The sequence below is a fragment of the Ostrea edulis genome, chromosome 6 (assembly GCF_947568905.1).
Source record: "Ostrea edulis chromosome 6, xbOstEdul1.1, whole genome shotgun sequence".
NCBI lineage: Eukaryota > Metazoa > Mollusca > Bivalvia > Ostreida > Ostreidae > Ostrea > Ostrea edulis.
Window position 1 is genome coordinate 66,162,508 of NC_079169.1, and position 13,762 is coordinate 66,176,269.

Here is a 13,762-nt window from a genome sequence, read left to right on the forward strand (position 1 = left end):
ACCCCCATGTATCTACCTGGTTTATAGAATTGAATATTCTAAGGTTTTGATATGGTACAAGAATTCTATTCTCTTTTTGACAACATTCTGACCTTGTCTATAGATTTGATATGGTACAGGAATAATTTTGTTCTCTCATTCAGCTACATTCTGACCTTGTCCAGATGATTCTAGGCTAGAATCAGGAGATATCCCAAATTGAAGCAATGAATAACTACATCTTTATTCTGCTTCTTAGCCGTAAAATGGCAGAAATATTGCCAAAACGGCATAAAACCGTAATAATCTTAGTGGTAACAAGACTTGTGGGACTTCACCATAGCAACATGCACAGATCTGCTATATACATGTGGCTCGTTCACAACAATGTGAACAAGTTTTTCTACTACAAGTAACATGCATGCAAGAGTAAAAAGCATCTTTAACAAGATGTGGCAGAAGACAACATAGTTCACCGGGAAACAAGACTCTACATGCCATATCCCCTTGTTTCAAAAGATGGAGCCAAGGCTAAAGTTTTGAAAACTAGGTGAAAGTCCATTGTCACTAGGTCAAAAGTCTTGATATCAGATAAGGACCTATCGCGAGGAATCTATACATGAAATATCAAAGCCCTATCCCTCTTCATTCAAAAGAAATTACCAAGGTTAAAGTTTTTAAAAAGAAGGTGAAAGTCTAATTTTAACAAAGTTAAGGTCAAAGGTACCAAATGAAAGTTCTGGTCCTGAAGAATCTATAAAAGCCCTATTCCCCTTGGTTCCAGAAATGTAGCTAAGGTAAAGTTTTCCCCATAAAAGTATAATACCGAAGTCAAAAAAAAAGCTCTGGACATTTGTCATGGCTAGCTAAAAATTAAATGCATTCTCGTATCATTTACATTTCAACCATCAGGCCTGCCTTGGCATCAAGCACCTCGTCCAAGTGGAATGAATTCTATGAATTACTAAGCAACCAGAACCCCTGACCCAAGGTTTTAAGGCCTCCCCATTAATTTCATCTATTGTTATAAGACATTCTCTTGATGTGCAAGTACTTAGATAAAATTGTCATTCAGCATAAATGAGTCTCACCCTAGCACAAAACCCCAAATACTCTGGGGCCATAGATTCCACTCTCTCGGACAGGAGTGCCTGCTCGTTTTGTTTGTTCGCACCACACCATCATGGGTAATGCTGACATTGTGTACGAATAAAATTGTGATACATTTGTACCTATACTGGAGTGGCATACTTGGCATCACTGTACCTCAACGTCCAAGATAGATGGATACACAGACAGGAAGGACAGATACTGACCCATGAATCTTGATTCTACTAATTCAGTAGTTAGTAAAGAAATACCCCATATCTGTAACTTCTTTATTTCACTCTAGAAGCCAAGAGTACAAAGTGTTGCATTTCCATATTTGAGAGTGAATTAAAATGAAATCAAGCTTTTCAATAAAATAATGTAACAAAATAAGCCTGTCATTACTTATCCAACTAACTAATCCTACAGAGAGAGTAACAAAAAATAACACTGGCAACAAATTATATAAATGATAACAAAATTGTTACATAATCATTCAGTTATTTCCATACTGTCAGCAGAAGCATCATGTAGTAATAATCTATTCCATATCCCTCATAATTACTATCAATATAGAGAATACACATTTCTCCCAAAGCTCTGAATTAGTACTACAACTATTCAATAGAAAGTACCGTTTCATAGAGTCTGTGGTACTTTATTTAAGTAGAATGAAACACAAATGGTGGCCCTATTAGCTATATAAGTATATCGGAACAAGCACCTGAATGGCTCAAGACTGTTTATGGCAGCTTTTTGTGGGATTATAATATCAAAATATCACATGATACATGAAATGAATTTTGTAAATCAGGTGAGTTGATGGTTTTGGCAAGTTTACAAAGAATCGATGAAATTCATAATATAATTTACACAAGTAAATTTAAAAAAAGGACATGACTTAAATATTAATAATTACCAACAGAAAATGTATGTCTACACTAGTCCTTGTGCTTAAAAACTCTTCCAGTTAATTAAAAAATCCAAAATACTCAAATCCACATAAATGTACAATGACAACAAGCACTATTCACAGCTATTGCCGATGCTGTCAGCAGTCAATCTTGAACAAGTTCACACTCTTCCTATGAACACAATGCGGTGAAGTGTCTAAGGCAGTTGGTGCTAGTTGAACACATATAAAAACAGCAGTAACCTAGTTAACACGCTTGCTACTTTGTGTATTTGTGCAATTCTCCATCGTTCCTCTCACAACAAACCACTAATCTTCGTCACTTGTGGCATCGAACATCTGCAAGAGAAGGTAGCACTTCACATTACTAATGCATAGCTTGGTAAATAGTTCACTACAGTGGTAGGAGATGGCAAGGAATGCTTAAAATCCAAATTTCTGAGGTGAGGACACACCAGAATATATGCAATATATAATAAACCGAGAAACTCAACATCTGCCTTTCAGCTTGGTTACATTAGCAACAATGCTTTAACTTTTTCATTGCATACTATCATTTTGGGCACATTATAATAGTCGCAGCTGCAAGTACATATGTGAAAATCTTAACCTTTTCCATAACCACTTTTATGGTTCACGAGAGGATAAACCAAGATTTTCAAATATACTCCTAAATAAAATTGTAAACCCTCCTCTGGTCCAATAAAGTGCCCAGTGATCATGATGCAAACAAACTTGAGTCTACACTACATGTTAATGCTTGCATGACCATAAAGGTAAATTCTGTCAACATATTCTTCATGTTTGGTCACATGACTACCCCTGGATTCTAGATGGGACCACAGAAGGGTTTTAAGTTATACTTAGGAATGCATGGCAAATCACCCTCTCAAAACCACAAGAGTACAAAAGCCCTGACACAGTGTGTTTAATAGCTCACATCATTCCCAATGGCTAGAAGTAAGATAGTTTTACATGGGAAAATGCAACTGCTGAGGTGAGTGGTGTGACCCATACAATTCCATGTTACAAAACACATCTAAATAGTTAGTGAAGAAGTTCCCTTACATCCATCAGATTTTTGGGTTCGATGCTAATTTTGGTCGACTCTTCTCCCCCCTCTACCAAGTTGTTGTTGCTACTGTTGAAAGTGGGAGTGACCGACCGCTCATCGTCAAAACTACTCTCAAAGCTGGTGTTTGGTGTATCAGGTTTTCTGAATGGAAAAATAAAACTGCATTATTTTCTGTAATCAGTATGGCTTAGATAAACAGTTTACATAATACTGTACAATAGCAGCTGCATTTTACACAATTAGTCTGGTATAAACATATCAAAGGGATGACCGAATGATCCCAGAGAGAATAAAACACTCCCTTTCCTAATTAACATTATAAATACAGTACAACATGGTTAAAGTAAACATGTCTATAATGTATACATTGAATTTCATTCCCTGTAGCTTTGGAGCATGTTATGAACTTGTTGGATATAACAAATTATGTTTATGATGAATCAAAATTGTTCATCTCCAGCATTTCACTACAAGCATGTTTGACCGCACTAAACCGTGTACAGGAATCTATGGGTCATTGATATTTTTTGTTGTGTGTACCTGGATTTGTTGAGCACTGGAGAAGAACTCATAGGCTGATTGATGTAGTTCAAAGGTCGTTGTCTTGACATTGGTGATGTAAATGCTCTTCTTGGAGGTGGTTTACTATGAATACAAAACACGTAACACGTGCACTATACAAGTTTATATTACAATTTTAACACAAGTGCTCTAATTCTGATATTTAGAAATTCCAAAACCATGAAGATGACCTACATGTATAATGAAATACATGAACACAAAACGGATTTGTTTTCTTTACATTTCAATCCCAAGGTTCAACTCTAAACAATTTCAAAACTTCTTCAGATTATCATAAAGATAATACAACCTGGAGCTTTCATTCCCAATAAGCATCACTATGACCCTTAATCAATGAGTTTTTTTTTTTTGGGGGGGGGGGGGATTCCAATTACCACATCTGTAACAGGTATGAGACTTTTATATGGTATCCACAAGAGTATATAGCGGTCAAATAACTGTCAAAACTGAAGGACTATTAAAATCTGTTTTCAAGAACCAAGTTGAGTTTCATCCTAAGTGCATCAAACAATCATTCAATAATAAGTTTCGACTTGGATGCATTAGTATTTGTGTCCTTACCAAGGAATGATGAATTCACTAAAACTGTCTCCAGAAGAACTGTCTAATGGCGACCCCATGGAGTTATTGTGAATACTAATGTCATCTTCAAAACATTCATCTGTCAAAAACAAAGACACATTTTAAAAGAATATTAGCTAACAAGTATAATTGTATCTTCTTTCCAATTTCTAAATTAATCTGCTTCATATTTCTATCTATCCACCATGGACCTATCTTTTAACATTAAAAAAAAAGAAGCAACAACCAAGAATCCTTGATCCCGGTAAAAATAGGCCCTCAGCACCCCTTGCTTGTCGTAAGAGGCGACTAAATGGGGTGGTCCTTTGGATGAGACTGCAAAAACCAAGGCCCTGTGTCACAGCAGGTGTGGCACGATATAGACATAGGCTGTAAGCGCCGAGCATAGGCCTAAATTTTGCAGCCCTTCACCGGCAATGGTGATGTCCCCATATGAGTGAAAAATTCTCAAGAAGGGTGTTAAACAATATTCAATCTGCAAAATCTCAGCTGCATGTTATTCCCTTTATTTTTTAAGGACCACAATTATATAAACCAGCTTCCCTCCAAGTGCTATAAATACTTGCCTATAAGTCAGGGGATTAAAACTCTTAACATAGGACTTATTTATATACACAATCCTGCAGCCAAGGGAATTAATCTAGCCAAGAAAATGTGGTTATCTCTGACAATCATCAACTCTCGTTCAACATGAACACGGATGAGTACATGTAGATACATATACAAGTCAATTGACAAATGAAATGTGCCATCTATTTTTTAGCATATACTACAGTAGAAAAAAAATATATGAAAGGCCATAATATCATCAGTTGAATATGGATTAAAATATTAACACTAAAATAGAGTTGTACATGTTAAATGTGATCAACTCATAGTCTGAAATTGCCAGTTGAAATTACTGAAAATCTTCACTTCTAAATACCTCAAGAAGAAAAAAAAAACACAACCCATTGACAGACACATATACAGACAGGTGGACTTATAGAAGACAACTTTCAGTTCACTCACCATCAGAAATACTGTGGTCGAGCCCACTTGAGTTGTGGTTGCTGTAGCTGCTATTGAGGTTGCTGCTGGAGCTAATGCTCAGTCTGGAGTTTCTCCAGTAGCCCGGTGTGAACACGCTGGTGACAAGAAACAGGAAGGCCAGGATGCTGTGGAGCATGGCTGATACAGCACTTACCTACATATTCATTTAACTTCATTAACAACTAACATCATCACTTTAAACTGCATTTCCAATATTCATTTTGTGATCACTGTATTAAAAGGGAGATAAACTCAACACTCACAGCTCTTTTGTACATGTATTCTCGTCGCCTTCTTTTCCATACCTAGAATTCAAAAATAAACCATTCAACAAATGCACTTGATTTTACATGTACAACATCAATGACAATAAAAGAAGGCAGAGGTGAGCAAGTTCCATACTCTACGCTCCAACATTACTTGACAATGCCTCACATAATGAATGGTAATGTTATGCATTACTGAAAGAACAGGACAGACTCAAAATTCTACGTTCAATAGGGATGTGACTCTCAGAAAAATTATTGAATCAGAATTTCCTGGGAATATGCACATCTACACAGTGTGTCCTTATTTTAAACTACTAAGTTTCACGAAATTCTGTTGAGCAGTTTCAGAGGAGTTGTGACTGACGAACGGGTCAAAAACATTATACTCTTCACAACTTCGTTGTGTGGGGTATAAAAATTCTGTTCAGTCCATAACAATACCCTGTTTTAGAATGATCAACTAGGCTTACTTTTCTGTTCAGTCCATAACAATACCCTGTTTTAGAATGATCAACTAGGCTTACTTTTCTGTTCAGTTCATAACAATACTCTGTTTTAGAATGATCAACTAGACTTACTTTTCTGACATATGGAAAGGCTAAGACTTGGTCAATTGTAGGGCGACTCTTTGGATCAGGATCCAACATTTGCTGTATCACATATTTCAAGTCAAAAGACTTGTCTAAAACAACACAAAGTAATCATGTAGATACATATAACAGATTTGTCTAAAACAATACTTAGTAATCATGTACATACACATACCATACATGCCAATAAAAAAAACATGCATCTATATTTACCTCTCAGGAATTCCTCTGGTAGCTGCCCAGAGCGCAACATATGCCAGCCTTCCCCACCTCTGGGAAGGTCAAGGTCACTTGCCAACTCCAATATAGTCATCCCAAGACTGCAAAAAACAGTTTCCACAAGAGTAAAGCAACACAAACAGGGCCTTCCTTTATGTTTACTCTTTAATATTGAATTCATTCATTGTTTACCTAAATATATCTGCTGGCTTTCCAAATTTGCCATCCATTAATTCTGGTGAGAGGTATTTTGGATCCCCTTCTTGGGCCTCAGATATATCATTACTCTGTCAAATTTTCACAAAATATTCATTTAATTGTTTGCATATAGTAAAATATGTAAATACCCTCTTCAGTGGAGTATTTCTAAAAATTATATTTCTTACGAGTTGTCTACTTGAAATTTTCGTAATCCTGTGGTACATTTCCACAATTTATGTACATTTGTACAATAACAAAATTCTTTTAAAAAATCAGATTTGGTTCAGTACTTCCTGAGAGAAAAATCAAATTGTACATCAAATCATTAAATGAGTTGTACAGACCACAACAGATTTTCCTCCGCAGCCAAGCTAAAAAGAGAAAAACTTACCTTAGTGAGGTCCAAAACAAGTCCAAAATCTCCCAACTTGCATATAGCATCAAAGGAGATGAAAATGTTGTCTGGTTTGATGTCCATGTGCACGAGGTTGTGGTCATGTAAATGTTTCAGTGCCTAGAATATAGATTTTTAAACGAAATGTTTCATGCATACTACTGTCATTGTAATAATTTTGTTAACATCTATAAAAAATAATAAAATACTGTCTGTCTGTTGGTTGAAACTAATAAATACTTATCTCTGCACTCTAATAAAGTGTTGATGCTTTATAACTTTGAATATTAGCTTTATCATAGGATTAAACATGCTTCGCACTTTTATTCAGTTTGTGAGTAAAATGTCTGGAGTATACACCTCGATAAATTCTTCAAAAAGAACATGTTTGATTCTTCTAATTCCAATTTGTTCACTGTATGAACAACTTAAAAAAATGTCCTTGCCGAGTCTCTGTATGTTATTTGTTTTCATGCATGAATGAATACATCACGTTTTCGGATTTATTGATGTGTAAATTCTCATTCAGCTTTTTATTTGTCCAATCAAAAAATTGTAATAAACTATATTGGAATTATACTAAAAGGATGGATTTGATTTTTGGGGCCAAACATCCTGGTAAACTGGAGCTACATAGATGTTTTAATACATCTTCAGTTTACTACCATGTTTGACCCAAAAATCAAATCCATTTTTTTAGCATAACATTCAAAGTATAATACGGACATTAACTCTTAAGTACAACGTTTTTTCCCTCCATTGTAACATAAAAACTTCACTTGCACTCTTTGTTATAAAAAAAAATAAACATTTTAGGATATTACCCAAGTATGAGGTTGTAGTAGTGATGGTCTGATTATCCCTGATCACATAATGTGCATCACTGCAAGCCCCCCCCCCCCCCCCCCCCCCCAATTCTGCTTTATATCAATGGTTCTTAATAATTGATGGAGATCCTATTATGTGTGACATTACAAACATGCAAAAGCAAATTCATTCCATAGAACTCAATTCAATAAAAAAGAAAAAAGGGTGAAATAATATGACAAATCTTTGGAAATGAGTCTGACAATATTTTGGAGATACAAACATGTATGTAAATTGTTTAAAAAAAAATGTTAAAACTGGTTGTGAAGCAAATTACAGAGAATTTATACACGCATACTGCTATTTCACAGAGGAATGCGTATTGAAAAATGAATATCTACTGTTGATTTGATGGATCACTTCATAAATTATGTTGGTTTTTTTTGGATCATTTCCAATAAACAATTATATAAATTGTTCAATTTCCCATCACTAGATTGGTGAATATAATCTCGAAATTTCTCAAGCATGTTTTAAATGCAGTGGCATCATTAGGAAGATGTACAAAAAAATGGTTTGTTATCAAAATGTTTCTTAGCTAAACACCAGCCAAGACCTGCCCTTTCTCCTTTGCTATTAAACAGTATGCTCTAGCTGCTTTTCTTTTTCATATGCCCATCTCTTTAATATCCCACTGATTTATCCTGTTTAGTTTTCCTTTATCAGGTTTCTTCCTTTATTTGCAGGCTCAGTGATCCATTTAATCGACTAGTTGGATATCTCACATGAAAATAATGATGCATATGTAAACCAGAAGACTCAAGTAGACTGTAATAAACTAAAACAAAATATATTCCGCAGAAATAAGGATTCCCTGAATTAATCAAAGAATGATAAAGGACTGATGATAAGAGTTTTGGTCGTCCCCATGATGAAATGGAGGTCTGATGGTTTTCAAGAACTGTTCTCAATTTAGAATAAATGCTGATAAAGCGAACTAAAACTCACTAACCATCAACAGATCCACCAGGTAGTTAGCTATGGTTGCCTCAGACAAATCATGGTTCTGTTCAGTGTAGTCCGTCAAGCTACAAAACAAAAGCACACCATGTTCCAGTGTCTCAAATCAGTTCAGTATACATTTTTCTTCTGAGTCAGTAAGTCAATGCACGCATTATTTGTAGCATTGAAGATTTCCTCACCTCAGTTTACAGAGCTCAGTTTGGATATAGAGATGCTGACGTTCTTCCCAAGCTCTATAGAAACGAACACAGTTTGAATGGGGTTGTAAAGTCTCATGTTTTGCCACTTCTTCAAACTTCCTTTTCCTACACACACACCAAAAAAAAAGTGATATAAAAATCAATGATTAAAATTCAACACTGTTAGCTGGTGATAGTGTATAGAGTTATTTTCAGTTTAAAGCAATTTCATACCTGTCTGATTCACCTCTGAAAGGATCCCGAGACTTCTTTATTGCATAAAACTTGCCATCTTCTTTACTTTGGACTTTGAAAACCTGAAGGGATCAAATGTTGTAATTACATTCATATCTTTTTTATATATAGAGAGAGAGAATTCCCATATCAATTTCATCTGAGACATGAACATTCTGCAAAAATCACAATGGGGCGGGTGGAATCTTGAAACAACCATGAAAAAAAGAAACTCCACAACATAGAACAATTTTTCAACCACAAAATGCAAGTTTCCCCAAAACTTGCCTTATTTCATCTAACCCTACAAAAATAAATGATCTACAATATCATACTGAAAGATGTCTTGATAATAAGTGATCAATCTAAACTATACTGAAAGACCTCTTGATACTAATATTTACCTCTCCAAAAGATCCGGCTCCTAGACGGCTGATAACTTTGAATCCTTGCTCAAAGTACAAATGGTTACTGCTGCTGTTGTACTGGTTCTCTAAAAATGCTGCACTCAGAGTTAAAGAAACGTGACATAAGGCTACAGAAATACAGCACACAACCCAGGGTTTGACATTTACTTTTTAGAGCACTAGACCAGTTGGGCTACTTCGAATGACTTTTACTAGACCTGACCTTACATCCACTTGCCCTGACCAACTTTCCAGAATTTTTTTTTTTTATAGCTTCTCTATATTTATATATTTAATTCAAATGATAACTATGAACTAAAATGCATTTAATTGTCTCAAAAAAATCTTTAACTTCGTCATTTAATTTGATGCCCTTCTTTTCAAACACATTTTGTGTTTCTTTAAATTCTACCTGGCTCGGAAATTACTTAGTCCATTTAGAATAAAATTGCCTCAATCGTGTTTTTTTCCCTAAATTTCTATTTCATAAACCCTGCTTTGTTTCTTCCCAACCTTTTTCCTTTCTCTTGGAACATCTTTCCTTGAAGACAAGAAGTCGCATTTGAATATAGAGACCTTCCCGCACATATGTCAACACCCAAAAATGGTTGTTCACAACGCAATTCATCAATTTGATAAAACACTTTCTTAATATTTAATTCAATCAAACTGGGCTTTTTTTTTTAATGAAAATAAATTCAATTTATATCTATTCATCTGAAAAATAACTTTATACACACTAACAACGAGTAGATGTCTTAAAACATCAATTCCCACCAGAACTAAAAAAAGAGATTAAGTCATCATGTGGTTCAAAATTGCTCGCAAACTCTTTGCAGTTACTTTTTAGTTCAGAATAAAATGTCTTATGGTTTAAAGTAAACTTTCTCGTTTATTTTTTCAACACGACCAGTTGGACTAGTAAATCGACATTTTACCCGACCGGATCGATCATTTAGCAGACTCGGTCGGTCGAATGTGCCTTAGTGTCAAGCCCTGCAACCTCAAATTCAGTCATTATTTTCTCAATTTAGATTTAGGTATACACACTTTCTGTTGTGATGCAATCACTATCTGGCATCTGAACTGTGATAACTAGCACATCTGGACAATCAACATTAGTATGGCTGACTTACATTTCCCGCTAACAGTGAGCTTGATATAAGATAAAAGAAAACTTCCGTGTTACAACTTTCAAATGATAATGAACTTTCATGTTCAGTTACGCAAATGTCAAATTAAAGGATACATTTGTTTCCTTCGTCACTACGAAATGACACAACCTGGGCCCTCTCAATAGGACGATGTGGAAATATTCGACTGATGGGAGGGGCACTCTTCACAGGAGGTCTCGGTGGCCCACAATTCCTGGGAGTGGAGCGTGCCTGCACAGAAAGCATAAAGAATACCAAGTGAAATTGATTGATTGATTGTATCTTGCTTAACGTCTCGCTCGAGAATTTTTCACTCATATGGAGACGTCACCAAGACCGGTTGAAGGGTTTCAAATTTAGGCCTTTGCTCGGCGCTTACGGCCTTTGACCAGTGAGGGTTCTTTAGCGTGCCACACCTACTGTGACACGGGACATCCGTTTTTAAGGTCATCTCCGAGGACCCGTGACATTCACACCTGATGCCGAGCGTTTGGCGATGGAACCGTCAATACCTGTTTTAACGACTTAGGTCTGTCGCGGCCGGGATTTAAACCCCAGCCTTCCGTGTGCGGGGCGAATGCTCTAACCTATAGGCCAACGTAGTGGTCTCAAGAGAAATTCATGACATCTTGATTATGACATCTTGATCGCTTAAAACAAATGACAACTTGTTACATATTCTATACTAGTTTTCATGCCACCTCTCTGCAACATATTTCTAACATATTCATGTGAAATTATTTGTCTTATTTTTTAGTTCTACAAAAACATTTGAAATCAACTCATTTTTAATGTTGTACATAACTTCTAAATATAGAAAAATTATATAAAAATACTGCTTAATTTTAGGAAATAAAACGCTGCTCTAAAATGCTTCAACCAGCTGATAACATACAAGTGATACTGTACGCGTATATGATATATCGACTACTTACTATTTAATTTTTTCCATCTTATTGTTCCACTTTATATGATCAGATATATGCACATATGTTACAATACGCGCGGATGAAGAAAATTCAATATATAGAACATTAATCTCGTTTTCTTCTGGTTCTTACCTTTTTGGTGGAAAATGTTTGGGGTTCTGGAAAGAATTTGGGGGTTGGTCGTGGACTTGGGTACACATCCATTTTCTTGCGTTCACATTTCCTCAACCCATTTCATACACGATACACATAGTCATTAACAATACCTAATGCACAATCATAAATGCAACTCCAACCGCTTAATTATTGGAAAATCCCTTTGTAGTAAACTGTAAACAAAAACATTCTCAATGGAGCAGCAATTCTTTTCGCGGTCTTTTGCCAAACTTTATGTTACCGAACATTTCATTGGTTACTTCTCTTTGTCGATTTTTGATACGCAAAATTTTTGCTTTTAGGGGTATTGTCATTCAAAATTAAAATATTACTCTGTAAAAGCGCATTTATTTCTCGGATTTTATCAAAAAGTGAATAATTGAAATTCGTTTTTAAATTTTACGAAACTATTCGGACAATACATTAACCAATGAAAACCTATTTCACGTACCGTTACATCGGGCACGTTGCCAAACCGTTACCACAATATCACGTGGTAGCCAGGAAGGTAGAGGCGATACTAATGCCCACAAAGAAGAGATTATTGTGGAATTAAGATTAAGAATTAACTTTAAGGCTGTAACTATGTGATTCAATTATCTAATATACACGATCAACTTTACGACTGTAACCATGTGATGAAATTATCTGATACGCACACACACACACACATTTTAGTCGTACTTTATTTCCTTCTAGAGAGGATTATGAACGTTATAGACTGAAATATATATTCAAACAAGAAAAATTCTTAGAAACTTTTTTGTGTTTGTATGGGAACATTATTTCCCCAATCTACACAATTCAATGACATTTTCTGCTGATAGTAATTGAATAAAATTTGTCGAAATCTTTACATTATACATATATGTTATCGCATTGATCAGTACAGATCAAGAGAGAGAGAGAGGGGGGGGGGGGGAGTAAAACATGTAAAGTGAGGACAAATTTCAACCAATGGACAGAAGTTGTGAGGACATAATTGCACTAGGAGGGAAAAAAATTCCTTATAAATGCTATGTACAGCATGTGAAAGATGTAGATACAAAATATTAGCTTAGTGAGGACAAGTGGTGTGAGGACATGTCCTTGATAATATTCTCTCTCAAAAACTTTTTTTTCATAATTCGAAAGAGAGTATTAGATAAACTTTTATAGGTATCCTTATAGCTATACCTACTATCTATATAATTCTTTTTTGCCTTTAGAATAATATACCGGTATGTGTGTATTCTCTTCTACACATCGTCCTCACTTAGTAGGTTTCGTAGGCTCGATCGATCGATTGAGAGAGAGAGAGAGAGAGAGAGAGAGAGAGAGAGAGAGTTGTAGAAATATTTTTGACTCTTCCCTTGTAAACCATTAAGATGTTTTCGAAACAGAACATATTGCATCATATATTACATATTGTCTACTTCGTTTTCAATATTCAATTATTTATTGATATCACCCATTAAGCTAACATAAACAAAATACAGCACAAGTTACATAACTAAAACAACACGACAAAATGAACAAGTTACTAAAATAAATTAATTTCAAAATTATTTTTTTTTTGTGATGACAAGTTGGCATGTTATCCGGCATGGTACAATAATAAATATATCATCACACCTGTAAGATATTTCAGTAGGACAGTTGAACCGAATACTGTTAACATAAAGGGATTGACATGACATGCAGTAATTAATGAGTGGTAGGTTAATGCTCAAAATATATCTTTAAGAAGTAAATTAATACAAATTTAATCATGTTATGATTCTTTATTGCGAAAGACATGTACATCTTATAGCATTATATAACAAAATTGAACATATATATAATTACAAATCTGAAAATTATTATATTCTTAATGGATTTCTTTCTTGCCAAAAGTAGTGGGGAAAAAAATCTTGGATCCGCGCAAACATACCTCTTATGCACGTCTATTTAAAGATAAAGGAAATTA

At 35.1% G+C, this 13,762-nt stretch overlaps 1 protein-coding gene across 1 annotated transcript; it reads right to left on the reverse strand.

Annotated features, from left to right (window-relative positions):
• Positions 1-1,344: 1,344 nt before the first annotated feature.
• Positions 1,345-12,309, reverse strand: LOC125647746 (membrane-associated tyrosine- and threonine-specific cdc2-inhibitory kinase-like). The gene is made up of 16 exons (XM_048874545.2): positions 11,791-12,309; positions 10,825-10,960; positions 9,573-9,670; positions 9,169-9,251; positions 8,935-9,060; positions 8,745-8,820; positions 6,923-7,045; positions 6,523-6,617; positions 6,325-6,431; positions 6,100-6,203; positions 5,516-5,557; positions 5,232-5,406; positions 4,200-4,299; positions 3,597-3,701; positions 3,050-3,197; positions 1,345-2,320 (listed from the first exon to the last, which is right to left on the reverse strand). Exons 1-16 carry the CDS (start codon positions 11,860-11,862, stop codon positions 2,291-2,293), a joined length of 1,620 nt encoding a protein of 539 aa, XP_048730502.1. The 5' UTR covers positions 11,863-12,309; the 3' UTR covers positions 1,345-2,290.
• Positions 12,310-13,762: the final 1,453 nt, after the last annotated feature.